This window comes from Cinclus cinclus, chromosome 3 (genome assembly GCF_963662255.1).
Source record: "Cinclus cinclus chromosome 3, bCinCin1.1, whole genome shotgun sequence".
In the NCBI taxonomy this organism is placed as follows: Eukaryota; Metazoa; Chordata; class Aves; order Passeriformes; family Cinclidae; genus Cinclus; species Cinclus cinclus.
Window position 1 is genome coordinate 66136489 of NC_085048.1, and position 27071 is coordinate 66163559.

The 27071-nt window shown below is 37.1% G+C and overlaps 1 protein-coding gene across 1 annotated transcript in view; it reads left to right on the plus strand.

Moving 5' to 3' along the window:
- The window catches only part of TAB2 (TGF-beta activated kinase 1 (MAP3K7) binding protein 2), a 56122-nt gene that overhangs the window by 27857 nt on the left and 1194 nt on the right, over positions 1 to 27071 (plus strand). Inside the window, exons 2-5 of the mRNA XM_062489004.1 lie at positions 12467 to 12656; positions 17923 to 19435; positions 26038 to 26198; positions 26825 to 26941. Of these exons, the coding sequence (XP_062344988.1) occupies positions 12555 to 12656; positions 17923 to 19435; positions 26038 to 26198; positions 26825 to 26941 (1893 nt within the window). The 5' untranslated portion in view covers positions 12467 to 12554. The remainder of the gene's footprint in view (positions 1 to 12466; positions 12657 to 17922; positions 19436 to 26037; positions 26199 to 26824; positions 26942 to 27071) is intronic.

Sequence of the window (27071 nt, forward strand, 5' to 3'; positions counted from 1 at the left end):
AGGACAGCTGCATTCAAAAGCTCTGCCGGTAGTGATGCCTTCCTTGCTGTACTAACAACCTTTATAGCAATAGAATCAATGAAGGATGGAGGAATATCTTGGCTGGTTGGGTCTATTCTGGGAATTACTAAGAAAACAAGATTAATTTAAGTCTTAGTGCAGAGATGGTAGTTTCCTCCAAATAATTTTTCCAGACCTGGATCATTTTTTTCTCCAACTCCTGCTTATGGCAGGAGAAGAGTTAACCTTTATGTTCCCTTAGATCCTTATAGTTAACCTTACACTTTTATCCTCAGTAAGAGGATGGACCAAACCATCATCAACCTTTGGGTAACTTCTGGCCACTCACATTGGTAACTCAGGTGGGGCTGTACTGACACCTTTTGAATTTGTTCCATTTGCTTGTCTAAACCACAAATGAGTTATCAACTTGCCTCATTTAGTCACATTCAAGAGCCATAAAGGGAACAGGGAAAAAATAGTAAAAAGGCCATACTTGCCAAATGTAACCATCTTCCAAATAAGACCATGTATGTTTTGATTTGAATTTTGAACAACTGGAGAGAATGTCAAAGGTGCATCTAGACCTGAACTTGAAATTTGTGCGTTGTTTGTTTTTACAGTCACACAAACATTTGAGAACCAGATTTTCTTGGAGTACAACTTACAAATCTTTGCTTCCTGTATCTTTGCTTTCTGACAGTAGTGGATGCTGCTCTTGCTGGGCTGTGCTGCTGTGACCAAAATGGGTCACTGTATAGATGGGGCTTGCACAACTAAGAATATATAAATTTAAGTTAAAAAGTAAAGAATAGAGAATGGTTCTATGAAATCAGGGAAGTACTTTAAAAAAACCTTCCTAGTAAAATCAGGAAACAGTCTGTACATTATGTGTGCCTGAGAAAGAAAGAAAGAGACATGCAGATGTCTTAGGAGTTTTTCCCATAAATGTTTTCAGTCAAAGCAATAAGAAAGTGTCACCATAATTTTGAAATTTTTTAGGAAAAGCCTTTTTTGTTTCACAAAATCTTACTTTTTATACACTAGGTGTACTATCAATTATACATGAGCCTTTTCTCTAGGGAAAAATGTAATGTAAATACTACAAAATAGGACGCATCATATAATGTGAATAAGACAACAATTGGCATGCCTTGTTACTGCTGGGGTTTCTGTGTGTTTTTCTTAATTGTATGCATTTAATTTGCTATACAGCCTGACTTCAGCAACATTGTGTAATTGTAGGAAAAAAAGGCATTACTTAACTGCATCAAAATCCAGTTAATTTTCCCTGGTTTGGACACCACTGATACAGAATGTTTTAGGTCTGAAGGGGCTTGTAAGATCAGGAACACCTTTCAGAGGTTCACATTGCTCAAAGCTCCACCAAACTGTTCACGGCCCACAACTTCCCTGAGCAACCTGTTCCAGTGTCTCACCACCCTCAGCACAAATAATTTCTTCCTTATATCGAATCTTTATGTATGCTCTTCCAGTATAGAATTATTACCTCATCTTCAGAAGATTTTGTTTGTGGCTATGGGCAGTTATTGAGATGCTTTGATTCTGGAATGTTTTCCCCAAAATGCTGTCATGTCCCTTGATCTCTGATTAGCTTAATTTCTGGCATACAGTTGTAGGATAATGGAAATTTCAGCATTTTTAGGGGTACTTGCTTTAGTAACAGTATGGAACACAGAAATAAGTCTTTCAAATACCAATCTAGTCATCAGCAAAACCACTGGAAGAGTGTGTTACATTGTGCAAGTTCTGAGATTTGTAATGCTGTTGTTAGCTTCTGTACTGAGCTGCTGAAGTTCAGCTATTTGCCTCGATACAGAGGCTTTTCAGAGCTTCTTGCTGTGAACTGAATAACCCAAAATACGTATCAAAAATTGAGCTACCTGGCAAGCTGCTAAAACATGGCACAACATCTTTATGTTCTCATATGAATTTTAATGAAATACAGTAATATTGTCATTGGAAACATACTTGGAAGGGCACAAAGTTCACTCTAAGATTTTTCACTGTTGTGGAAACATGACAACAGGATAACTTTACATTCAACAATTGTAGGTTACTATAAATGTCACTATAAGTGAGAACAAAATCATTATATATCATGCATGTAATTTAGCATTTCTTTAGCCTTTTGGATTCTTTCATCATTGCATTGGCAGTATATGAAATTGAAATTGAAGATTTTTTTTTTCCATGGGTAATTCTGAGAGTTATTACTGTTTCAGAGCAGCTGGGTTTGAAGTCTTCTGAGTCATGGGGAAGGGTGTAGTGTTAACAGCACTCTTTCTTAGTTCTCAATTGAAGTAATGACACTTCTTGCTGTTCTCTTCAGAGTGAAAGCCTAAGGTATATGGAGTTCCAGTATGAATCTCACCAGTGCTTTTGTCAGTATCTCAATGTGGAATTGAGTCTCTTTGTGCTTGGTTAAATGCAATTTCAAGTTGTTTTGATCTAAATTTATTTCTCTAAGTCCTATTCCTGTTTAAAAAAAATAAATTGTTAAAGTATAGTTTTGAATAGAGCTTTACATTGAGAAATCCATAGGTATTCCTGGTCATATGATCCTCTAAGAACAAAAAGTATAATGTCCTTCCAATCTGCCTGCTTCTATATATTGATGTCCCATGACGGCTCTTCAGTAGTAATTGTGCATCTCTTACTAGAAGGTTTAATATCTGGTGTGTGTGCAGTCTTGTTTTGGTTTTAAATTGGGAAATCACTGTCAAAACTACTGCTAAATTATGTAGCTTGCTAGGAGTTGTGATTCTTGTTTCATGAGACATCTGCTTCATTTATGTGAAGATTTTTAAATGAAATATGAGCTTAGCAAGTGTAAGATGAATCTTCCCTGGGTTCAGTGAAACTGTCATAGGACTGATGATTCTAGAGTTCAGATTGACAGCTCTGAAGCAGCCAGTTCATGCTGGACTGTGGTTTTCAGTGGTGGAGCCAGAAGTCTGCAAGCTCTGCAGATCCGGGTCTAGTTGGAATGTGGTTTCATACTATTGAAAGGCTGTTAGGAGCCAAGAGGTTTTGAGATGGGCTTCTGTGTACTTAGGCTTCAGAGTAGTCCCCTTTGGCCTGGAGTCAGCTGTTGTAGAGGTTCCTGAAGCTGCTCAAAGAACCTGTCATTCACATACATTTCATTGCTGCTGTTGGCAGTAGGTTGCTGGCGAGTTCCCTGAACATCTACAGCTTTTTCGGGGCAGTTTGTTCAAGGAAGACTTTGATCTGATTTGGACTGGTCAGATGTAAAACCTGAAACTTTACAAACTATTCTGGAGCCAGCTCAGAACCAGCTTTTAGAATTGCTCTATTTGTAGAGTAGTGATTACAAGTCATGAATGCAGGGGGATACCAGTAAACAAAGTAACAATTTGCAAAAAGGCAGCAGGTACATCAGGCTTTGTATCACAAACTTGTGGCTTTTGTGACTCATGTGACTTCTTGGCTGTGCCTCTGATTCTTCACACTGTCGCTTTTACCAAGCTGTCTTCTACTCAATGAACTAGGTTATAGTAAAATATTTGAAAGTGTTTAAGACTTTCATAGCTGTTTATGTGCTGGATAGGAGAAGGAAAGGTATAGGTGGGAGAAAGAGGTTATTAAAGTTGTAGCATGTCATCTTGTGGTGTGTAATGAGCCTGGTCTTGTGCGCAGATACTACATTCATAACTCATTGCAACTGAGAAGAGCAGTCTTGGATTTGTGAGGAGTTAGGTGAAACTTTTAGTGCAATGTTCAGGAGCAGATGGAAAAGCCAGCAGAGCTATTGGGCATCACCAGAAGGAGACTGAGGATGTGAAAATGGTGTCGTTCCTGTGTAAAGCCCTGGTAAGCTTTCCCTTTCAGTACTGAGGGCTACAGTCCCAGTATTTCAGGGAGCATATGTTGGTGATAGAGAAGGTAGTGAGAAGATGTTGTTTTTAATGAAGACCACAGCTCTTGCCTTCCAAGGAGGCATTTAGATGACAGACTTAGCAGTTTGGAGAGGTAAAGATTGTAGGAGGATTTACGAGTGGAGCTTGAAAATGAATGCAGGTGGTGAATGCAGAACTGTTACGAAATCCTGCAGCTTGGAACTGTGTACCACTCAGGACCTGTAGGACAAGAGGTTTGAAAAAAGTCTAAGGAAGATGTTTTGGTTGATTTTTGAATTACTGTTTCATAATGCACAGAGTAGTAAACTTCTGGAATTCTTTGCCACAGTGTGTTGGAGGAGCAGATAATTTCAGTAGGTTAAGAAAAGGAATTTGGTGAATACATTGTCCACAGGTCTGTAAAGAGAATAGACAGGGTGCTGCTCTCGAGTTTCCTCGATCACACAGTTGTACATACAGAGAGAATGAGGAATCTGTTCCAAAAAGGCTTAGGCTTACATGTTCTTCCTGACTATTGCTTTTTGTTGCCACTTTTGCAGACAGCACTGAGCTAAAATGACCCTTTTTTGACTCAGTAGGATATTTATTTTCTTAAATTAGTGCACATTGTGATCAGAGAACTGTGAGAGATTATAGAATCTAGTTAGATATAAACTGGTTGTTTATAATCATTGCTTCATTTTAGGAAGCCTTTGTATCTTTTTGTCAGTCATCAACCAACAGCAGATTTAAAATGAGATATAGTCAAGTGAATTTAAAAAAAATGTTTAATCATGTCTCTTTGTAGACTGTCATTGTTTTCACACACTTTTTCAAGATTTTTTTAATGAGGGCTGGTAATATAGGTGTGGTTTTCCTGCCTCTTTCTCTGATTGGCATTTTTATTTTCTTAGTTGTTTTTTTCTCTTCCTTCAACTTTTAGAACAGTTGCACTGTAAATAGTGCATATTCTTTAAAATAGCCACACCTGCTTTTGGCTTCAGAGATCATAGAGGATTATCATTATGAAAACCTTACTCTGTAGCGACAGTAGAAATTAGGTATGCAGAAAGAAAAAAAAATACTTGACAGCTTTCTCATATTAATCTGTGGAAGAAACCTGATACAATCTCAGTTAGGGATGTGAAGATTAATACTTGCTACTTGACCTTCCTGTGAATTAATAATGGGGTTTTTATTCATTTGGAATGTGACAAATGGAAGCAAATTATGCATTTGCATAATAAAAAAGGGAATAAATCTACTTGCATGTAGAGACTCTTGTTTATCCAGGTAGAACTGACATGACACATGTTAGGACTGAAATCCTAATGCAGGCAGAATTTAGTGTTACTGTGGCATTCATTAATACAATTTTTAAAAACACCCTGACTGGATTATGCAATGCATTTTTGGCTTTGTGTATTTCATTTCTATATGACATCCTGCAATTGCCACGAAGCAGGTTTTACAAGACACATAAAAAACATATGGCTGCTTCTAAGGTGAAGAAAATGCTTCATAAGGATGGATTTATTACATACTTGGACTTTTAATTCTGAGTTTCATCAAGTACTGTATTTAAGATACCCATGTAGTTCAGAAATCTTCATCTTCACATATATTTCTTCATGGGTAGTGATGTAGAGCTTTTAGGGGTCTTGTGAGAACTATGTGGACACAAGAGAGTGTTGGAGACAAGGAGAGTGCAAGAGAAGTGTTGCTCTTAAACGGTTGGGTGTGCCTTGGAGAATAAGTGTAGGAAGAATTAAAAATGCCTTCTCAGCTGTCTTAGAGGTATTTTGCTTTCCTCACCTTTAGTTCATCTCCAGTAAAAATGAATTAAACCCTTTTTACAAATTTCAAAGCTTTCAAATTGGGATTTCTGTTGCTAACATACTGTGCAAAGAGTACAGGTCAAATCTCAAACTACCAGCTCCTAACAGTAGCTTAAGTCTGCTTTCTCTAATGAACCGTATTCCTGAGGAATTTTTTACAGTGATCTGAGAAACCTCATTTTTAACGTGCTTGTGTATGAGGTTTACTGACATATTGTTGAGCTATAGATGAAAAGGTCAGCTGTGCTTTGATAGAATTGACAGAATGACCTGCAGTAAAGGATGGTGGCTTTGTTTTTAAGTAATTCCCTTAATGGAAAGGGGAAAAAAATCCAAACCAAACTTAGGTACAATCTATTAAAAGAGTCCCTTAATGTGTGCATTAGCATTACTGAACTAGCATGAATTAAAAATCCACAGTCAAACAAAACAAAACCCTTTTAAAAAAAAGTTGTTCAGCATGAAGAAAGTACAACCCCAACTAATTTCCCTTGAAAAAGAAATTGTGTAACTGGTCATAGTTTCCAAGGAAATACCTAACAGATTAAGCCTTCTTAAATGTTTAATGTGTGCACACTTTTGCTGTGGGACCCAATAAAGTACATTGTTATTCCGGCCAAGAGTTTAAAAGACATTATGAAATGTGTTAAATAAAAATTTATTTCTGGAAATTACTCTTTGTAACAAATTTGGAGGAACAAAAAATACCATGTTATGCTTCCAGGTAGGAGTTGCTTCCAGGTACGGTCACTTAAAATAAATTTTCCATGGGAGCAGATTATTTCTTTGAACTGTTGCAAAGTTTGCCATTTTCCTCTGACCTTGCTCATCATTAATTATTTGATAGAAGTCTTTTGGTTTGATCCAATTCAGTAATGTCCTTGGGAAAAAAATCTTAGTGATGCATGTTTGCAGTTCTGATTTTTTTTCAGTTTTAAGGTCATGCAGTGAAATCAGATTTATATCCTTCATGTTCTTGTTTGGATTCAGATCAGTGCAGAGTAGAAATCTGACAGTTACAAGGAAGTACCACTGTGTAGTAGATTGAGGATGAGATGGGAAACTAACTGTGATGGGCTAAATTTATTCATTCTTTATTTATTTAAGAGATGGATGGTAATTTGTGAAGTATAACATCTGGATTTGATAATACAATTCTTTAAGCAGAGATACTGGTGAAGAACTAATGAAATGGTTCAAATTAGCCTTGGAAAAGCCGAGTAATATATTAGAACAATTAAATTCTACTAGGAATATTTAATAAACCTGTTTCCATCATCCAGTTCTCACACTCTTTTTTAAAATATGCATTTAAAGCGTTAGCGATGTTAGTGTAAGCTTTTAGATTTTGTCCTGTCACTTCTTAATCTGTTTTGCAGAAAGAATAAGAATATGGGACTCTGGGGTAGAATGTTCTTGTTTCTGTATTTTTTCACTTACAGAATTATTCTATAATTTTATTTTAAGGAAACAAGTGTGCTTTCAGGCTGCCTGATATTTGGCTCCATGTAAGCTTTCAGATAAAGTCTATTAGGGCTGGATGGGGAGAAAAGAATTTCATTGTTCCTTGCTGTTTAATTTTTTTTTTGTATTGTAATTTCTGAGAGAGCCATATGATTTTTGGTTTTGTTATTCTTGGGTTTTCTTTTTTTCCTGCCTGCAAGGTGTCAGTGACATAGTTAAGTGTGCTCTCCTGCATGTAGCTAGGAACCAGTTTCTTTAAGGAAAAGTTGGCCTTCCATGCAGTGGTATGTCTTTAATTCTAACCCCCCCCCCACACACACACACACACATTTGCTAGGTACAGAGACATACAGCGAAAGTTTCTAGTCTCATGTTTAACAAGAATGTGTAGTTATAAGTGAGGAAGAAAAGGAAAAGTAGGTGTGGAAATTGGCACGTAAGAGGCTGGAGAAGTAGGTTGCAAGAGAACAATATGACATTTATTGTCTGATGTTTTTTCCCCAAGTAATAGGGATACAAAAACATGCTTCTAATTGTCAGGGGAGTGTTAACACATAGGTAAGTTCAAACTGGCAATAAGCTTGCAATGTTTGCTACTGTCAGAAGAATGGAGATCCTGCTTAGAAGGGGTCTTCTGTGGATAGAGATTCATATATTTTTAATGTGATTGCCAGTCTTGGAGACTGAGGAGGAAATTATATTTTTTAAGGAAAGCTGAAAGAAATGCTAGTAATATTAATATCAGCTATACTTTGTTGTTCAAGCAATTCAGTGTAAAGAAACCCTCAATGGAAAGTGATCTAAGGTTAGTCTTTAGTTGAATTATTGGAGTGAAACATCAGAATTGAGGTCTGGCTGAAAAAAGACCCCATAGAGGTTTCTTCATATTTGCTGGCTTGGTGCCTGGATAGGTGTTTGGATTAAGATAACAGGAAAAAGGGCAGCTTAATATATGGGGGAAGGTAGAAGGTATTGCTCATGAAAGCATGGAGGAGGGCTGAAGATAATTTTACTTTTTTGGAGTTACCCAATGCACAGATACATAGTCTGTGTGTCTTAGTCCTGATGAAGAAGCCTGAGATAAGTATAGAGGGATTGAGTGGTTTTTTTGGGTTTTGGTTTTCTTCAGTCACCTTTATAGTTGCCTGTGTGTTTCTGCTATTGGTTTAGCAACCTCTACCTATTGCTTGCATTACAACTTGCTGCATCTGATTTCCTGTCATTACAGCAGTCTTTATATGTACAGTGTCTGTAACCTTCACCATTAATGCTACAAGAAAATGTCCTGTTTCTGCATTCACTCCCTTAAGAAGTATTTGCAACCAGATTGCTAAAATAAGCTTTTAGATAGATTACTTTTACAGCATTTTAGCCAGGTGAGTAAAACACAGATCAGATGTGATCAAATTAAAACCACAGAAAAGCGTGAGCAATTTATTTGCTGGATGTAGCTGAACTAACAAGGGAGAAATAAAGGCTTCATTGATTTGAGTTCAGAGAAGGTGAAGGGCAGGCTGGTTACTGTGGCAGTATTCTGCATATTTCCAAAGGCCATTCTCTTGAACACACAGATTGTTTTCCAAATGGTTGCTAATCATAAATGGGACTTCAGTCATAATGAGTACATCATAACTTAAATGGAATTATTAAATACAGCAGTTACATTAAAATCTGCAGAATTACCTTTGATATTTATTGTGGCATGGACTGTAGGTGAAGTTGCAGTAGGAAAAAATTAGTAATGAACAAGAAGTGCAGATAACATTCTAGTCTGTCAGCTTGTTTGTTTAGATTTTTTTCAGGTTTAATTATTTAATAAAATCCATTCTGGCAGAATCTACTCTGAAGAACACTTGTTTTATAAGTGTTCTGTGGAAAGTCAGTGTGATACTAAGTTAAGTTTTGTCTAAGAAGAATTGTCTGTGATAGGTTAAACATGTGCTCTGTCAGAAGAAAGGAGACTTGAAAAATTATGTATTTAGTTAGCATTGGCCCAGCACTATAATGGCCTAGTATTTGGCATCTGAATTATATTTCACATTAAGTTGTCTTTGAATATTTTCATAAACAAGAGAGGCAGTTTATTTTGTGTCTCATACTCATGGTTCTGAGTAGTCTTTGGGAGATGACACATTGTTTACTTTGGTTTCAATAGTTTTCACAGAATAAAGCTTCAACAGGAGCTCCATCATGATACAATTGCCAGGCCTTTTAAGTTGTCTGGGGATCGTGCCAATACTCTTTGAAAAAGGACACAGCTAATTAATTCTTCCGGTTACTTAGTATTTCTGGCATAAATGAGCACTGGGACCTCTGTCTCTCTTCAACATCATAAAGTCACATTGAAGGGGCTATTTGTTTTGGATTTTTTTAAATAGCTTGAAGCAGTATGTAAAATGATTAGTAAATGGATGTTACTACAAGAATAACTTTCTATTCTACTGCACTCCAGTATTTAGAAGTTTTCCTTTGTAATTACACTCTCATATTAATGATTTTAGGAAGAATTATTTCTCTGAGTCACCAGTGTTGAATTTTCCTTCTTCCAATAATTACTTTCTTGAATAGATTTTTCTGATTACCTCTGTAGTGCTCTATTGCCTTTATTTTTATGCCAGAGTCTCTGAATGAAGCCAGCAGTTTCCTTTGCCTCCTGTTAGTACCCTTTTCTTCAACAGTCTAATTACTGATAGTCTTGGCTATTCACTCTTGCATTCATGCCTTTTATTTTCCACTTGCTTATGTAACTTTCTAACAATGTTCTAAGAATATTACTGACAATATTCTGGATGATCCTGACTTCCATGGCTGACAGCAGTGGTGTGTGTTTGTTCCTTAGGCTTGTATCTGTCAAAGTAGCTTTCAGTTCCTTTAAGTTTGCCTCTGGAGATAGATCCTGACTCCTTTTGGTAGTTTCTTGCAGCATAAAGAACATCAAGAACTTTTTCATTTGTCTTTACTAAAGAGGCCTCAAAAGACCACATGACTTGTCACTTCAGTCTTCTATAAGGTTAATTTCAGTTTATTAATAATCTTTTGGTATCTTTGAGCTCTTTAGTGGGATTTTCTTCTTGAAGTGATGATTAGAATGAGACCTTCATATCCATATGATGCATTTTTCATATGTTAAATTATCAGTGAAGCTGTATTAGTTGCCTATTGTATTTGAAACTAAGGAAAAAAAGGTTTTTTTTCTTTTTGTGTTGGAGTATATTTCTCTGAACTAAGATAGTGGGGGCAGAGCCTCTTTGATTTATTTCCTCCCATATTAGAGTAAATAATCATTTGCTATGCTGACACACTTGACGCCTATGTGCAAAAATTTATCAGCAAATTTAGTAAAGTTGATAGTGCTTGCAGGCATCTGCTTGGTGTTAAGCCACCAAAACTTAAAAATACAGGTGAAAAAATAAAAATAAGCAATCTCCCAAGTTTTGCATGCTACCAATAAATAATTGAATTTTGCAAACTTTGAATGATGACCCATTAATCATTTTGTGCCTCATGAAGGTGCAGACAAGTTTTTCTGTAGCACTTTTGAATTTTAAGGTAATTGTTATTATACTTTGCTGTTTCAGTGTAATAAATGGCAATTGTGGTCATTGTGTGTTTTATCAAGATGTCAAAGACTGAAAAATGAGTTAGAATAGAAAGTACTTCATTGAAATGAAACACTGGCGTGACAGTGTGGAACATTTTTTTTAAATACTGTTTTTTTAATTTATTCTCTGTGGCTTTTTGAGAAGACTACAGGTATTAATCTCTTTCCATGGAGTTTTTGCTGTAGTAGCTGTGAAGGGGTTTTTTGGTGTTTTTTTTGTTTTGTTTTGTTTGGAGATCATAGAATTTAATCTTCTGAAATAATAGAGCATATTGCAATGTGGTTTGCTTTAATGAAGGTTATAGAAATTGGAAAAAATATTCAGGAGTCTTAGGAGAATTGAGGGGGTTAACTGTTTAGCAGGAAGTTTTATGGACTGCTTAGTAGAAGAGGGGTGGAAAAATGGCATTTGATACTGAACTAGGGTAAACCAGTTTTCTTGTTAATAGAATCTTCTGTTTTTGTGTTTGCTGTGATCTTGTCAGATTTGAATTTTAATGAGAGAAATATTTCAGTACAATTTTTTGATAAACAGTATAATTGTCTAGATTTTAAATTTGAACAGTGTTTTTCCTCATAAATTCTTTAAAGAAGGTGCAAGATCAGTAGTGTCTTGTCACTGCTAAGATTAGTCTAGCACTGTAAACCATGGAAGAAATAACATAGGTGTACTTCCAGTGAGGCATAGACTGAGTAACTTTTTTAACTGCTCTACTGCTGCCACAGAGAAAGTGAATAAAATTCATGGAGATGCTTGAATAAAATTTGCTAATTTAAGAGGTAAATGTACATTGGAGTTAACTAAGTCCGGGTTTTTATTAATTGTATGGTCACATTTATTTATGACATCAGTTTATATGAAGAAGACACTATTCCATTGCTTAACAGACAGGTCCATTCTTTGAGGATTTATTGGTAGAAATTCTTGGTAAAAGCCTGTAGATATCATATGGTCTGGACAGATAATTTATATGAATGTGTTGATTGGGTGATTGTGGAATAGTCTTGTTCATAGCTCTTCATAATTTAATTCAAAGCAGAAACAGAATTAGTTAAAGAAGGCTAAGTTGTTGCAGTGTTATTTCCTTCTAGTAATAATTTCAGACTATTCTGAAGTATTTTGGGTAAAAACCAAGTAGACAATTGCTAGTAAATTCTGAAACTTAGATACATTGAACTTATATCCACAATACCCTAACAAAAACAGTGTAAACAAAAACAATGTAAACAAAAACAATTATGGTAAAGGTAAAAATGCAGGTACATTCAAAAGCTGAGTGAGCACTATTTTCCGGTATTTGATGTGGACTACTTTGCATTTGGGTTTGTTTAAGTAAGTAAAAATGCTGTTCTTAAACCAAATCATTTTAATATTTTGGTAAATCAAATCTTTTTTTTTTGTTCTTAATGTATTTTATAATATCAGTATAAAACCAAAGATAGAAGGAAACTGATCCTCAGATGTGTCTATAAATGGGCAATTTTCAAGGTTATGATTGTGTGAAGGACAATTACTTAGCCAGAGATATTGCACGGGAAAACATCAACATAATAAAGTACTGACTTAGGTTGCATAACTGAAAGGGGATTTTGTGTGTGTGTTTCAGTTTTTTGTGGAGTGTTCTTTCGTTACCTCAGAAGTACCTGCTTTTGATGTCTCAAGGCTTCCCTTTCTCTTCCAGAAAATGCTGGGACAGAAGAGATGAGTACTCCTTTTACTAAGGCCTAAAACTGCCTGTTGAAAAACAATCCTGACCAGGCAATATACGAATGGCCCAAGGAAGCCAGCAAATTGATATTCAGGTTTTACATGACCTGCGACAGAAGTTTCCTGAGGTACCTGAAGGCGTTGTATCCAGATGCATGTTACAGGTCAGTGCTCTGTTCATGGCTGTACAAGCAAGCAGTGTTGTAATTTAAACTTTCTGTATGGGTGTCCCCTTTGAAAGCAGGGGTTTTTCTTTTTGTTTTTCTCTAGAAATGAGACAAATATACACAGCCAATTTCTTTATATTGCACAACAAGCAAAGTGTTATATTGGCGTCTCTTTTTCCATGCCTAATCAGGGGTGGTCTGAAGTAAATCAGCTTGTAAATCAATAATCAGTGTGTGCACAGAGACTACTGTCTCACCAATCAGTATGCTCAGGGCCGTCTCAAGAGGCAAAACTAACTGTGGCAAAAGGAGGGATGCAAAGCCAACTTGAGTATAGCAAGGACAGTTTAAGACAATGCTACGAAGTGTGGCATTTTTAAATTTTATTTTATTTTTTGAGTGTTGGAGCAGGTCCAGAAGCAACTTTTCTACCTTGGTCTCCATCAGACATAAAGGTGGGCCCTGATGCTTTCCATTCCCAGTTCCTTTGGCCTGCAGAGGCAGCACTGGTGGCCTTAGTTACCCTCAGCAGCAGGGAGCCTGGAGTGCATGTGAGAGCTCCAAGTCGGGCTCTCTCAGGCAGGACAAGGTGCTTGTAGCTTCACCTCCACCATCTTAGACCTGAGAGGGAATGAGGTATTGGTGTGCATCTGCCCTGGGCTTTGGCTGCCAGATGGGCTGCATTTTTTTGCTGTACCTTTGGCGTCTATGTAGTTAATTAATGGATTTCTGTTGAGCTTGATAGTAACAAAGCATTTTTGACCAGTGTTGTTGTTAGTGCTAAAGCTGCATATTCTCGACTTCTACATGCAGCTGTCTGTAATGCTGCCACTATCGGAACACATACCATATTTTGTATCACCTTCTTGTTCTGTAACATGTTAGCTACTTCAGAAGGTAAATTAATTTGTCCCTCCAGAGCCCAATAGGGACACCTAAATGCCTAGAGATAACAAATGCTGGTAGACTTACTTAATTATGTTGCTTAAACATGTTTGCTTTGCACTTTCCATTGATTCAAAGCATCCATAGTGATTGATTTTCTTCTTCCTTCTAAGAAAGTCAACGTTTGATTTACTCTGGTTAACAAGAGAATTATCCAAATAGTCATATTTATCATCAGTATACACTGATAGGAAAAATTATGGGTTATGGCTTCCCAGAAGTTAACTGTTTCGGGACTATGGCTAGGACATCTGTGGTTATAATTCAACATTCTTTATGTCATAATTGTTTGTCTTGATATTTATATGTATCTTTTTATATGAAATACCTATTTTTCTATACTTACATGTGTGTATGTACTCACACACACATACATCCAAATAACGTGTTTGTAATGTTGGGAAGAGTGTCTGTGACAATTTAACATTCATACTGCCAAGACTTTATTATGACTCTCCAGTCTTTCTAGAGTAAGAAGTTGTGAAAAATGTGTTTTATCAACAGAATTGCAAAATTCTGTTTGGGGCTCATGAGGTTTCAAGCTTTCTCCAGTCCCTTCTCTTTCATTATTTAGCTGAAAAAGAAACGGAACCAGAGTATAAATTGCCTGGCCTTGTTCTCAGGATTGTACACCATTTTTATGTTAGTGCTCTGTAGGACTTTATGCTACAAATACAGTTTTGTTTTTCAAACATGAGAACTGCTTGTTCAGCAAGTTCTGTGGACTTGTAGTGAATGCATCGGTAATCATCTTTTGAATATAACTCTTGATAAATTTAAAAACTAATTCTTGTCTTTAAGAGTCTCAGTGGTCTTTATAACACTGAGTACAGTGGATTTCTTTTAATAATAGGAATGGCATTAATTGTGAAGAAGATACTGTCCATCCCATATTATGACAGATTCATGGTGAAGGGTTTAGATTTCAAGGAAGTGTTTTAAATCAGCTTTCATAAGAGGATCTTTCAAAAGCAGTCTAGAGTAATTAATGTTCCATGTGTGCAGTATTGTTAAACTAAACTGTCACATTGGAAAGCTACCTTTTTTTGTGAACTAAAGACTCACCAAGAAAATCCTGTCATGTTGGTGGTTCTTTGAAATTTCATGAGCTCAGGTTTCTCTTACGCAAATTCTAGCTTTGCTACTCTGTTTGGCTTGGGGTTTTGTTTGTTTGTTTGTGTTTTGGTTTGTTTGGGGCTGTTGTTGTTATAAAAGCTGCCTAACATGACTTCTTCAAACCAACGAATTTTGTACTTGGACTGATGGGAAAGATTGAAAAGCAAAATGTGAGAGTACTTTTTTACATGTTTTCAGTGCTGCTGGATCAGTGTCTGAATCATGAGTTCTGCCACCTTATAGTTGAACATAGTGGAAGGAATTTCCAATAAAGACAGTAAGTGTAGTTTAGGTCAAAGACAAGTACTTGAGGACACTTGCTATATAAGAAGTGCCTTGCCCTTGCAGTACCTTATGTGCAGGCATTATATGTCAGGATGAAAGTATTTTTAAGATAGGAATTATAAGATACCCAGGTGAGAATCTGAAAGAATATAAGCAATTATGCCGTTTATAGTATTATTGATGAGGCTTTTATAACAAGGAATGTTTCTTTGGATCACTGTGAATTGTGAAGAGAAAATGTACAGATACTTGAGTCATTGTCCGTGAATTCTTTGTAGCCAATCACTTACAGCTGTTTCTAAAGAAAGGTTTATAGCATTATATGCTTATAATGAACAACTTAAGGATAAAGAGAATATGCAAATACTTCGAGGTAAATAGCCCGCTATTGAAATACCTAAACAATATATATCAAACTAGAAACAAAGGAGCACCAAAGACCTAATAGGAGGAAACTTAGGAGGAAACTGCTTAATCTAGGGAGTAAAACATCTTGGACTGAGAGCACTGAATATTCCTAAAAAGTTTTGTATCCCTCTGTTCTTCCCAACAATCCTCCTGCATTCAACTCTTCCATTCTCCTCATTTAAAGGAGTGACTGCGGTGTCTACAGTCTGTGGACATTGTTCCTTATTGTTCTATTTTTTATGTCTGGAGCATTCTATACCTGCTCCTCAAGTCTGCGTCCTCTCCTTGCTTCCTCATTTCCCTCCAACATTCTTATTCTTTCTTTTTTTTTCTTTCTCTTTCAGGGTGCCAACATTTTAAACTCAATTGGGACATGGGCAGAGATAAGATGAGGGGTATTGTTTTGCTGGAATATGCTCAGTTCTGCCATCAACCGGTTCTCTGATCTGTAAAGAGCTAGAAGCGGTTGAAACTCTGCCTCTGCCAGCCAGAAGATGCCAGGGGTTCCATGTGCCCCCGTTTCCCCTTTGAGTTCTCCAATTTTCTCATTGACGTCACTGAAATTTTGGAATTGATTGGATGCGGTCTTTAAAAAGAAAAAAAAATTGTCCAAAGAAATGCATTCAAGCTGAATGTAAGGGCCTTGCAAGCTTGGCCTGTTCCTTTTTGGTTTGGTATTTTTGGCCTTTCTGTTAATAATTTTAATTCACTTCATGCAAAATCTGCCTTTGAGATCTTTCAAGCTTGTTCTTCTGTGGCATCCTATCTTTTTCCCTCTTCTGGCTCCCTTTTCTCCTTTGCAAGAAGTACCAGGCTATTGTTCTTATCTTCTCTTACCCACTGTTCTGTCCGTGTGTTTCCTTTCTTCACTACTAACTTCCTTTGATTACTTTGTCCTCTAGTGCTTATTCCAAACTAGAGCCAATATACATATCATCAGTTTGATCCATTTTCATATCTCTGAACATGTTTTTGCAGCAATCCTTATATAGAGCTGGCTTGTTAGATAGCCTTTAGGAAATCCTGTCACTTTAAAAAGTTTTGGGGTTTTTTTGTTTTGGTTTGGTTTTTTGGTTTTTTTTTTACTTTAATTTGGGAGAATTCAGAACTGTATCTGGTCGGTATGAACACATAGTTTTGGTTTGGTGAAGTTGAGCCTTGTCATCCCTCTCCCACTTCTGTTTTCTTTTTTCCTTTTTTTTTTTTTTTTTTTTTTTTTTAATCTGTAAGGTAGAGACAGTCTTGCTATGTCTGCACAACACTGTCACCTTCGTTGTGGTTGAAGAATGAGAAATGTCTGCTAATGTAACAAAAATGACATAATAGAAAGCATGTAGCATGGCTCAGTTTATCTGGTTGTGTTACTCTTTAACTAACTGATGATGTTGCTACTTGGCACATGCAAATTTTTTCCTTGATCACATGCATTTTTTTTCCTAGTAACTGTTTCTATGTGCTGGATGGATTTGTCACCTATATAGTGTTAATAACACGGCTGGAACAGGTGCTGTTCTGGCTGAAAGTATTAACCTTTATTTCTTGTGGGGTGGGAGGTTCTGTGTGGAAAGGTTATGAAGACAGAGCATAGTGTACAGAAATCAGAAATACAGAAATCAGGTCACTGATGCATGTTCACTCTTTCTAAAAATCCTTACATAGGAAACTGAATTGGGAAGATTAGAGTACAATATTATTAAACATGCGGAAAAGGAGAAGAGAGATTAGCAGTTTGCTTCTGAAACGCTTTTAGAAAAGAATTAGCTAGGCTGTGGTTTCTGTTCTAAGTCATCCTATTACAGGTTTCAAAAGGCACAAATTTAAAAGCTTTGCAACCAGTGGTTTAAAATGAAAATACAAGTGTCCTCTGGGTTTTCTATTAATAGTTTTATCTTACAAAATAGTAGTCCTGCTGTATTTGTATAAACTGAATTTTTACATTTCTTCTGAAGTCATGTACAGTTCCTTGGTTCAGCGTGTTTCTTCTCTTCGTAAAATTCACTTTGTTTTCAGCAGGAGGTAATGCGTAACTGGTATTGAAGTGCTTGGGAAGACATTTAAAATAAACATGTGTTTTTATTTCTGTTTTTAAGTTATTAATCAGTACTGTGCAGATGCTGTGAATCCATGTCTGCTGTCATTTCCTTCCCTAAAGCCAGAGATTTGATCTCTGCTGAAGATGGTTCTGAAACTGAGAAGGACTAGGGAAAGTATTAATCCAAGGTGTATCATACTGTATATAGCTAGCTTGCCAAAGTGCAGCATCTCCCTGTCGCTGCTTCAGGGGCAATGCAGACCTCTGCCCTTGGTGCCACTGGCTGAGTCACTGTCCCAGAGCATTGAGCTTCATATGCAAGCCCTTTGTGTGTGTAGAGCAGCTATGCTAGCCAGCCACCTAAAGCTTTATCTCTGATGCTATATTATTAATTTTTCAGTTATGATTGGATGTATTCATACATAACTGTGACAATATCTTATCAGTAATGTCAAACTTTCATCTGTCTTTTTTTAGAATAACAATAATTTGGATGCCTGTTGTGCAGTTCTCTCTCAGGAGAGCACAAAGTATCTCTACGGTGAAGGAGACCTGAGTTTTTCGGATGATTCTGGGATTCCTGGACTACGAAATCACATGACATCTCTTAATTTGGATTTGCAGTCACAGAACGTCTATCACCATGGAAGAGAAGGAAGTAGAATGAATGGAAGTAGGACTTTAGCTCACAGTGTTAGTGATGGACACCTCCAAAGCAGTCAGTCCAACAATGAACTGTTTCAGCAGGAACCACAGACAGCACCTGTGCAGGTTCCACAAGGATTTAATGTCTTTGGGATGGCTAATACAGTTAGTGCTTCTAATCCAGGGCAGCATCTTGGATTTCACCTAGGCAGCAAAGGAGTATCTAACTTGTCTCAACAAACACCCAGATTCAACCCCATTATGGTAACTTTAGCCCCAAACATCCAGCCTGGTCGCAATACCCCAACGTCTTTGCACATACATGGTGTACCTCCTCCTGTACTTAACAGTCCCCAGGGAAATTCTATCTATATTAGGCCTTACATCACAGCTCCTAGTGGTACCACTCGACAGACACAGCAGCAGCCAGGCTGGGCATCTCAGTTTAATCCTATGCACCCTCAGCAAGTCTACCAGCCTTCGCAGCCAAGTCCCTGGACTACTATTCCTACATCCAGTACTACGCCACATACCTCATCGCAACACTCAACACAGCCAAACCAGCAAGGCCACCAGACTTCTCATGTGTACATGCCTATCAGTTCTCCTACTACTCCACAAGCACCTATGATTCATTCATCTGGTAGCTCACAGTCTTCTGCTCATAGCCAATACAACATTCAGAATATATCCACAGGACCTCGCAAAAATCAAATTGAAATCAAACTTGAACCACCACAAAGAAATAGTTCTTCTAAATTGCGTTCAACTGGCCCTCGCACCTCCACTGTTCCCTCTTCCCTCAACAGCCAGACATTAAGTAGAAGTCAACCCACTGTTTACATATCGGCCAGTCCTCCAAATACTGATGAAGTGATCACACGTGGTCAGCCCAAGGTCTACATTTCAGCAAATGCCACGACAGGAGATGATCAACTTGTGCGGAACCAGCCCACGCTTTTCATATCAACAAATCCTGGAGTATCTACTACTGCTAGGAATATGTCTGGTCAAGTAAGCATGGGTCCTGCATTTATTCATCACCATCCACCCAAGAGTCGAGCAGTGGGCAACAGCACCACTGCAACCTCTCCTCGAGTGGTTGTTACGCAGCCTAACACAAAATATACTTTTAAAATTACAGTTTCTCCAAATAAGCCCCCTGCAGTTTCCCCAGGGGTAGTGTCCCCAACTTTTGAACCTACAAACCTTCTAAACCTTCCTGATCACTATGTTGAACCAGAGGGTATCCAGCATCTTACTGACCCTGTTTTAGCACATGTGGATAGGATCAGTGATGCACGGAAATTGAGTATGGGATCTGATGATGCTGCCTACACACAAGGTAATATTCTTAATATAAACTGTAGAGATTTTGACCAGGTTGTCAGTTCAGTGTGTAGATTGCAGAACAGGAAACAGATAGTAACCTTTGTGATGTTAATACAGTATCTTTAATTTTAGCATTTGTGAGTGTTTCCTAAATAAATAAAGGCGTTTTATAAGCAAATCATAGATTTCTTTTTATGGTGAAGATATGTAACTGAGTACTTGGAGATATTCTTCTGTTTGTCTTACGTAGATACGTTATCTATTTAATGAAGTGGAGTCATACCGTCTTCATTTTTATGTTGTTCTAAAAGAAACATCTATGTTTGTTCGACTTGTCCTAGTGATTTAAAGCTACAATTCACTTGTCAGATTTTTAATCAGTTGACGTACTGTTTACATTGGATGACGTTCCTTTTTTTTGTTTTGTTTTGCGAGTGTTATTTAAGAAAGAAAAGCGGACTTCAGAAGCAATTAATGGGACAAAGTGTTGGCCCGGCCTCCATGTTTTCTACTGTGTGTCTGACAATAAGATGCTTAAAGTCTTGACACTCACTTCTGTTACATTTTAAATGTGAGAAGAAACCCCAAACCGAAGGAATCTGTTTTAAGGGATCAGTGGTATTGGAGGGGTAAAACTTAGAATATGTGACATGTATCTTTTAATCTTCTGTTTTCATGGGTTTGCATGCTTTTATTACCAACTTGATGGTTTATTAACCCTCCTGTAAGCTTTTTACATAAAATTGTTGAATGAGTCTTAGGATGTTTAAGCAGTATTCATGGTAGGTTATCAAAATAATTTGTCTTTGACCTCACTGATCTTCTCTGGATTTAGCAAACAATTCAGAATTAAAAAAACTGGTTTCTTCCATGGCCAGTGTAAGCATTCTTCAGATTAATTTAGCCATTTTATTTTGTGTAACTACAGTAATCAGAACGCTGGAAGCCAGGTCTGCATGTGGAGTTCTGTGTTAATGAAGTAAATCACAAAGTGATTCTAGCTTGTTCACTACTTCTTTGGTGAGGAATAGTCAATCCTAACTCAGAAGTTTCTAAAGGTTATGTCTCAAACCCAAAAAGCTAATCATCCTTATGTTCAGTGCATAAAGAACTTAAAAAAATTTATCTGTAGGTAAGCAAAAAAATTGCCCCCAGATCGTATCTTTTTCTTACTTTGGAGGGAGACTTAACTGTGTTTTAGTCTCAGTCCTTGAAAACTTCATGTAAGCAGTTGAAATCTTGTCCTTAGGCTCTAAACACTCTTCTAGATCATGAATTTGCTTCCCAAGCAAGTTAGGTACTTTTTAGGGGGTTGCAAAACTGTACTTTGGATATTTTTGGGGAGTTGTCCCTTTCTTGTTTTTTCCTTTTTGAGGGCACTGACTTCTACTAGTCTACCTCTTTATCTCTTGTACCCTTGGTAGTGATGGGCCACTGTAACCACCTGTACAGTCTCTACAAGCTGCAGGTACAAGCATTCAGCTTACTGAGGTGAGGCAAGCTTGATACACAATCTAGAGTTCCAAAAGCATTGACCTCATACCTGCTGTGGGGCCCAGCTCTTCCTGAAGCCAAGCTGCAGCTTTTAGATGATGTGTAGATGTATGATGTGGGCTGGTACAATTTTAGGGACCTCAGGAAATCATCATCCTTCTGTGTCCTTCGCTAGAAAGTGCGCTTATACTTCTAAAGTTCTTTACATGTAGAGATGTTTTGCATTTCCTGCATGTGTGCTCCATCTCTGCTGCAATAAGTGCAGTGTTTCTTACATTTTTGTTATTAATTAATATTTGGAAAGATGAGAAGTCTGTGTTAGATTTACTTGTATAATATTGGTATCTGAAGTCCTAACTGTTGCTTTTAAACGTGTTTCTTACACTTAGCAGCGGGTTTTTTTGTTTTTTTTCTTCTTACATACAAAAAGGGATTTGAGTTACTTGATGTTTTCTGTGCTCTAAACTGCTTATGATTTAGCCAGACTGCCAGAATACTTCTATGCGAGGTGCTGGTTTCATTTTAATTTTAGCCAGAGAAGATGAGTAGTTTCTCTGGCTGTGATTGGAGAAAAATGTATTTTCATCAGCTTTTTCAATTCTGCCAGAATGCTCCTTATCTTGGCAGGGGGAACTGAAACTGACTTGGGGGGAAAAGAAACCTTGGGGTGGAAGATAAAGTTGTTTTGGTGTCAAATGAAATTTCCTTTGCTCTTTTTGTTTGTTTTGCATTTATATGCATGGTCTAAGCCAGGAGAACAGATAATGTATTGGACCACTCTGTAGGTGCTGCTGCTTGCCATCAAACAAGCTTTACTTAATTACGGTGTGTGTAGGCACCTCAGTCTCCTTCCATATTTCAGGTTTCCCTCCCAAGAAAGTCACAGCAGGTAGTAGAAGGCTGCCCCAATCTCTGTCTTATTTGCTGCCAAACCTGGAGGTTATATAACGTATAAAGGAGTGAGTACTGCTCAGATAAAACCCATGTCATTTCCCTGCATGGTTGTATCTCTGGCACTGACTCTGTGATCCTAAGAAACTCACTGTCACCCGACATTTTAAAACTGACTGCTGTAGGATGTTTCTCATTTTCTGGGATTCTATTTTGCCATACTGAGGACTCGCTTGTGGAGATGTTGGGTGCATGTATCCGCAGTAAGAATTCAGGATGCTGTGAGATGAGTAATGCTAGGTGCATGCCTAGAAGGGACGGCCAAAAGAGGATGCATTTTTATGCTCCTCTGTTCAGTAATCACTTCTGTCAGTGTGCAGGAGTATTCCCATTACATTAGCAGAGATTACAATTTGTAATTCTGTTAATATTAAGTAGTTAAGTGAGAGTTCAATATATAATTTAGGTTAGTATAAAGTGTCTTATGGTTGAAGAATTGGAATCCTGTTAGAAATTGAAAATTCTGTAATCAGAATACCATTTTGTGATGTATGCTCTGTATGCATGTCATGTGATGAGTAGTGAGTCTGCTCATTCTGCATATAGCTTTCCATCTGTATAATGGGAAGGCATCCCATCAAGAAAGTACATAATCGTGTAATAAAATCACTAGGTTTTCTTACTAGGGAACTTAAGTCCTTCAGTTAAATATTACGTGGTTTTGACTCTGTGATGTTTTCATATTATTTTCTTTAACTTGAAAGAGGATGGTGTGCAAAGTTGAGCGAATCATTGGTATCAACTATAGTTAAATATGTGGAGCATGTTTGCTTAGTAATTCTTGCCACTGTGTTTTTAATGTAAATAAATTAATTGATAAACTAGATCAGTAAATTAACATTTTGCACAGCTCTTGCTTTGGTTTCTTGGAGCCTTTTAAAACTTAAAAAAATAAATAAAGCTGCAGGAAACAAATTTCTTTAATTCTTAGCCAGTCCTTGTAGATGGTTAAGAAAAAGGACTCCAATGAGCTATATCTGTGGCCCATGCTCCAAGGGGCTCTGAGCCCATTGCATCATGTGGTTTAAGAAAAAATATCACCTTATATTTGACTCTGTATATATGCCCTACTTTTCAGTGATGCTCTTTTTAAAAAAATTAAGTGAAGAGAGTATTGAAAAGAGAGAACAAAAAAAAATCAGTTTGATCTATTGAAGTTGCATATCGGATGACTGAATTTGTGCAGCTTCAAATACAGGTTTTGAAAACGTAGTGTAAGTGTGTTTTGAGACTCTCATGAACCTCCTTGCCGCAGTGTAATTACATTGCCAGAAATCCCCTCCATATCTGGCAAACTAGGAGATTGAAGAAATATGTAGGTCTATAGGATAGGGCAAAATCATTGTATTCCTAGATTAGAATCTCTCTTAGAAACACTTAAAAGACACTCTGACTTTAAAATTCACATTCACAGAGTCTTTGGGAAAACAATTACGGATACATTTACAAACTTAAAGGTTTATTGACTGCCCGTCTGAGAAGGTCTCTGGGAGAGGAAGAGTGAACTTTTGTCCTCCAGACTTTTATGCTCCTCTCTGTAATTAAAATGATACACAGCCTTTATGTGAAAAATGTGCACTTGGATGTCAGAGGAAACAGTGGCATCTGCCAGGGCATTGAAGTGTACTGCACTCTGCTGAATGCAAATGTGCAGAAGTGTAAAAAGCTAAATGTGCCAAATAGCCTGTTTGAACTTCGTTAAGAAGTTTAACTGCAGTGTATTTCTGAACTTTTCAGTTGCTCTGGGCAACACTAGAGGGAGCTGAATACTTAAATTGCTGGTTTCCGTTCATGAATGCCACACTGAAATACAGGGAGGGTTTTATGTTCCCCCCACCATTGTTTTCCTGCAGCTGCCAAATTGGTATTTAAGCAGAATTGTCATATTATGTGTTAAAGTCTCCACTTCAACCAATCTCTTTCAAGTTCCTTATCAAAGTCACTTTTAATAGTAGAAGGATAGCCTAATGGTATCAAGTGATTCTTCTTTAATCACGATGGTAATTTTTAATGTGTGTTTTTAAAACTTGTTGGAATTTGAAATTGTCAGATGGTAGTCACAAAGCTCCTTGGAGAATAAATTGCATAACTTTCCAGACATGACATGAAAATGAAAAGCTGTAATAGTGTTTTGGGCATCCATCCAAGTGGCTTCTCTTCCTTGTGCATTTCCATAACGACAGCTGAATGTCTAAACCTCACAAGTGAGAGAACATCAAAATGAGAAATCCTGGGATTTTTTTCCTTTACAAGAGTAGCTTTTAAAAGGAGATGAGGGATGCACAGGCAAAGTCTTGGTCATAGTTGAACTCTTGAGGCCATGCCATGCTGTACAACCTGGTATTCTGGTAACAGTGCTCCTCACCTACCACATCCAGCAGCACTGGCTACTCACCAGCAACCTGCATCCACAGTTTGACAGGTCTGAAGAGTTCTGAGTCTGGGCAGTGGAGCATGCCTATGTTTCCTCAGCAGTCTTACCAAGGTAATGAAAACAGAAGAAACTGTCTAAAAGTGGAAATAAAATGTAGAAAGAAAAAGGCCTTGTACACTCCATGCGGGAGTAGAAGCAAAAGTAGTCTTTGATTTCCTTTCTTTAAACTTGCAGCTACATTTGCTGTTTGTAAAAGACAGATTTTCAAGAGGAAAATGTCTGTTGAGATTACTTACCTGGTAATTCCAAGTCTGACAAAAATCTTCATCTTAAGATTTGTTACTACATTTTTATTTTACTTATGAGCATAGGTACAATTTTTACTGTAGTGCAACTGCTGTGACTCAAAATAAAGGTATGTTTATGAAAACTCCTCTGATTGATCAGAACATAGCAGAAACTAGGTGTCATTTCAGTATCTTGGGAATATTTGTGGCTCAAAAGCCTAGGCTGGGTCTGAATATGGCCTTACAGTCTGTAACACTGTTCAAAAATAATTTGGCATGGTTTCTCCTTTTAAAGAACCTCTGGAAGACAAAATGCCAATGTATGAATGAATGAATGAATGAGCAGGCAGGAGCTGCAGGAGAAGACAGTTTGGTTTGCCAAAGATATGGAACGTTGCATCATTTGATGTGTTTTTTTCCTCAGCTACTATTTGGGAAACCTAGGCAACCAAATTGGATTGCTTCTAAATTTTTGGTACCTGAAGAAATTGTGAGGAGTTAAACATGTTCCAGCTAGAGTTTGGCTTAAAGACTTTGTGAGGAAAATTCATTCTTTTTTAAATACCTTATTATTGCTACTTCTTTATAATTTCCAGGGTGATAATAAAAGTATTCATAGTCTGTGAAACTGATCATGATTTTGAAGGAACTGATCATGAATTACTAGTTTAATGGATGAATGAATGGCTGTGCAGAAGTTAAAATTATTCTTTGGTTTATTTAATGAAATACATTTTATAGAAGGTGGTTATTACTTTGAGCAGTGATATCTACTTTTGTGATGATATTTAATAGTAAATCTGCCTTCAATGAAATAAACGTATTAGATTGCATTAATTTGTGTCTTCTGCTACTTAGGTTTTTTAATACCTTTAAAAACTGTGATTTAAATGCTAACTTCATTGTTTCTAAATCAGGTCTCCTTGTGCCTTTTGCTTTACAAATAGTAAGCAGTTTTAGAAATTAGAAGCTGAGCTAATGGTTCTGCACCATAGTTTAGGGGTAAAATGACACAAAATCCAGCTTTTGACAAGTGTCACAGTTTGCTAGTGGTGTGCTTGTTTCTGGTTTGGTTTCATTTGGTGGGTCCTACTATGATGAACATTGGATCCCATCCTAATTGCAATAAGTGTATGTAGTGCTCCATATTGCAGTTGTCTGAAACCCTCTTCATGTTACAGTGGTTAAGCTGAATACACAAAGAGATATTTGTTCCTGGCTTTGGGTAGTCAGTCTTGTAGATTTTTACAAATTACAGTTAAATTTTGCACGGCCATTTATTACATTGTATGGCTTTCTCATACTTGCTTGTCTGTAGTTAGTTTGTGCTGTTTTCAAAAATACAGCACTTTGTCTTATGGCAGAGATTTTCTGTGAGGAAATTTGGAAAAAGCAGTCTGTAGCATTGTTTTTTCTGTTTTTCCCAAAAGATTACTAACTTTCATCTTAATCTGATGTTGCCATGTGAAGGATAATAAAGTAGATAAAATGGGACTTTATGTATTGCAGCTTTACTGGTACACCAGAAGGCCAGAATGGAGCGACTTCAACGAGAACTTGAGGTTCAAAAGAAAAAGTTGGATAAACTAAAATCAGAGGTCAATGAAATGGAGAATAATCTAACACGAAGGCGCCTGAAAAGATCGAATTCTGTTTCCCAAATTCCATCAGTAAGTTGAAACGTCTGTAGGGTATAAACCTAAACCACAAGCATGGTCTGTCACAGTAAATTGAAGGAAGAGTTGTTCTTATATTGACAATATATAGGAACAGGCAGTGTAGTTAGAGTTAAGCTGGTAAACAGTGGAGTTTAGAGTAAGGACTAAAAATCAGTCATTTAACCACAACCTTGCTGTTTGCTAATTGCTTTGTGAAGCATGGCTTTTAAAAGCTGTACAAAAGTTTTGACCTGGTAGTCCTTACAAGTTAATACTCATACTGGTATCACACCAAGTATTTTTTGGTCTTGGTGCATATACACAGCTCAAAGAAACTGATTAATGCACCAATTTTCAGTGCTAGATGATCATCCATTGATCTGGTGGACCACACCGCTGGCTGTGTCCTGACTGTAGTTTGGAGTTGTTCAGTCAGCTCTGAAGTCTGATGAGAAAGAACTGTTCAGTGAGTCTGGAAAGTTTTTGTAAGATTATGCTTGGATTAAAAGAAAGCTGGTCATTAGGGAAGATTATTTTTTCATAATTTCTGAAATAACTAAATGCTGTCTACCTGTGTGTGAATGATAACTGTTCATAAACTGGGAGAATTAGTCTAACAGGCAGATTTATTTTTTCAGCTGGAAGAAAATGCAGCAGTTAGAAGTTGTAACAGACAGCTGCAGATAGACATAGATTGCCTAACCAAAGAGATTGATCTTTTTCAAGCAAGAGGTACAGTATGTCTTAGTGCATCAGTAACTGTAAATGTTGATTTTTTTTTTTTTCCCCACTGCCCACGTGTTTCAAGAAAGTCTGTGTCATAAATTATGGATGTACACCTTTTGCAAAATCACATTAGTTTGAGTGCAACCATGGAAGAAACTG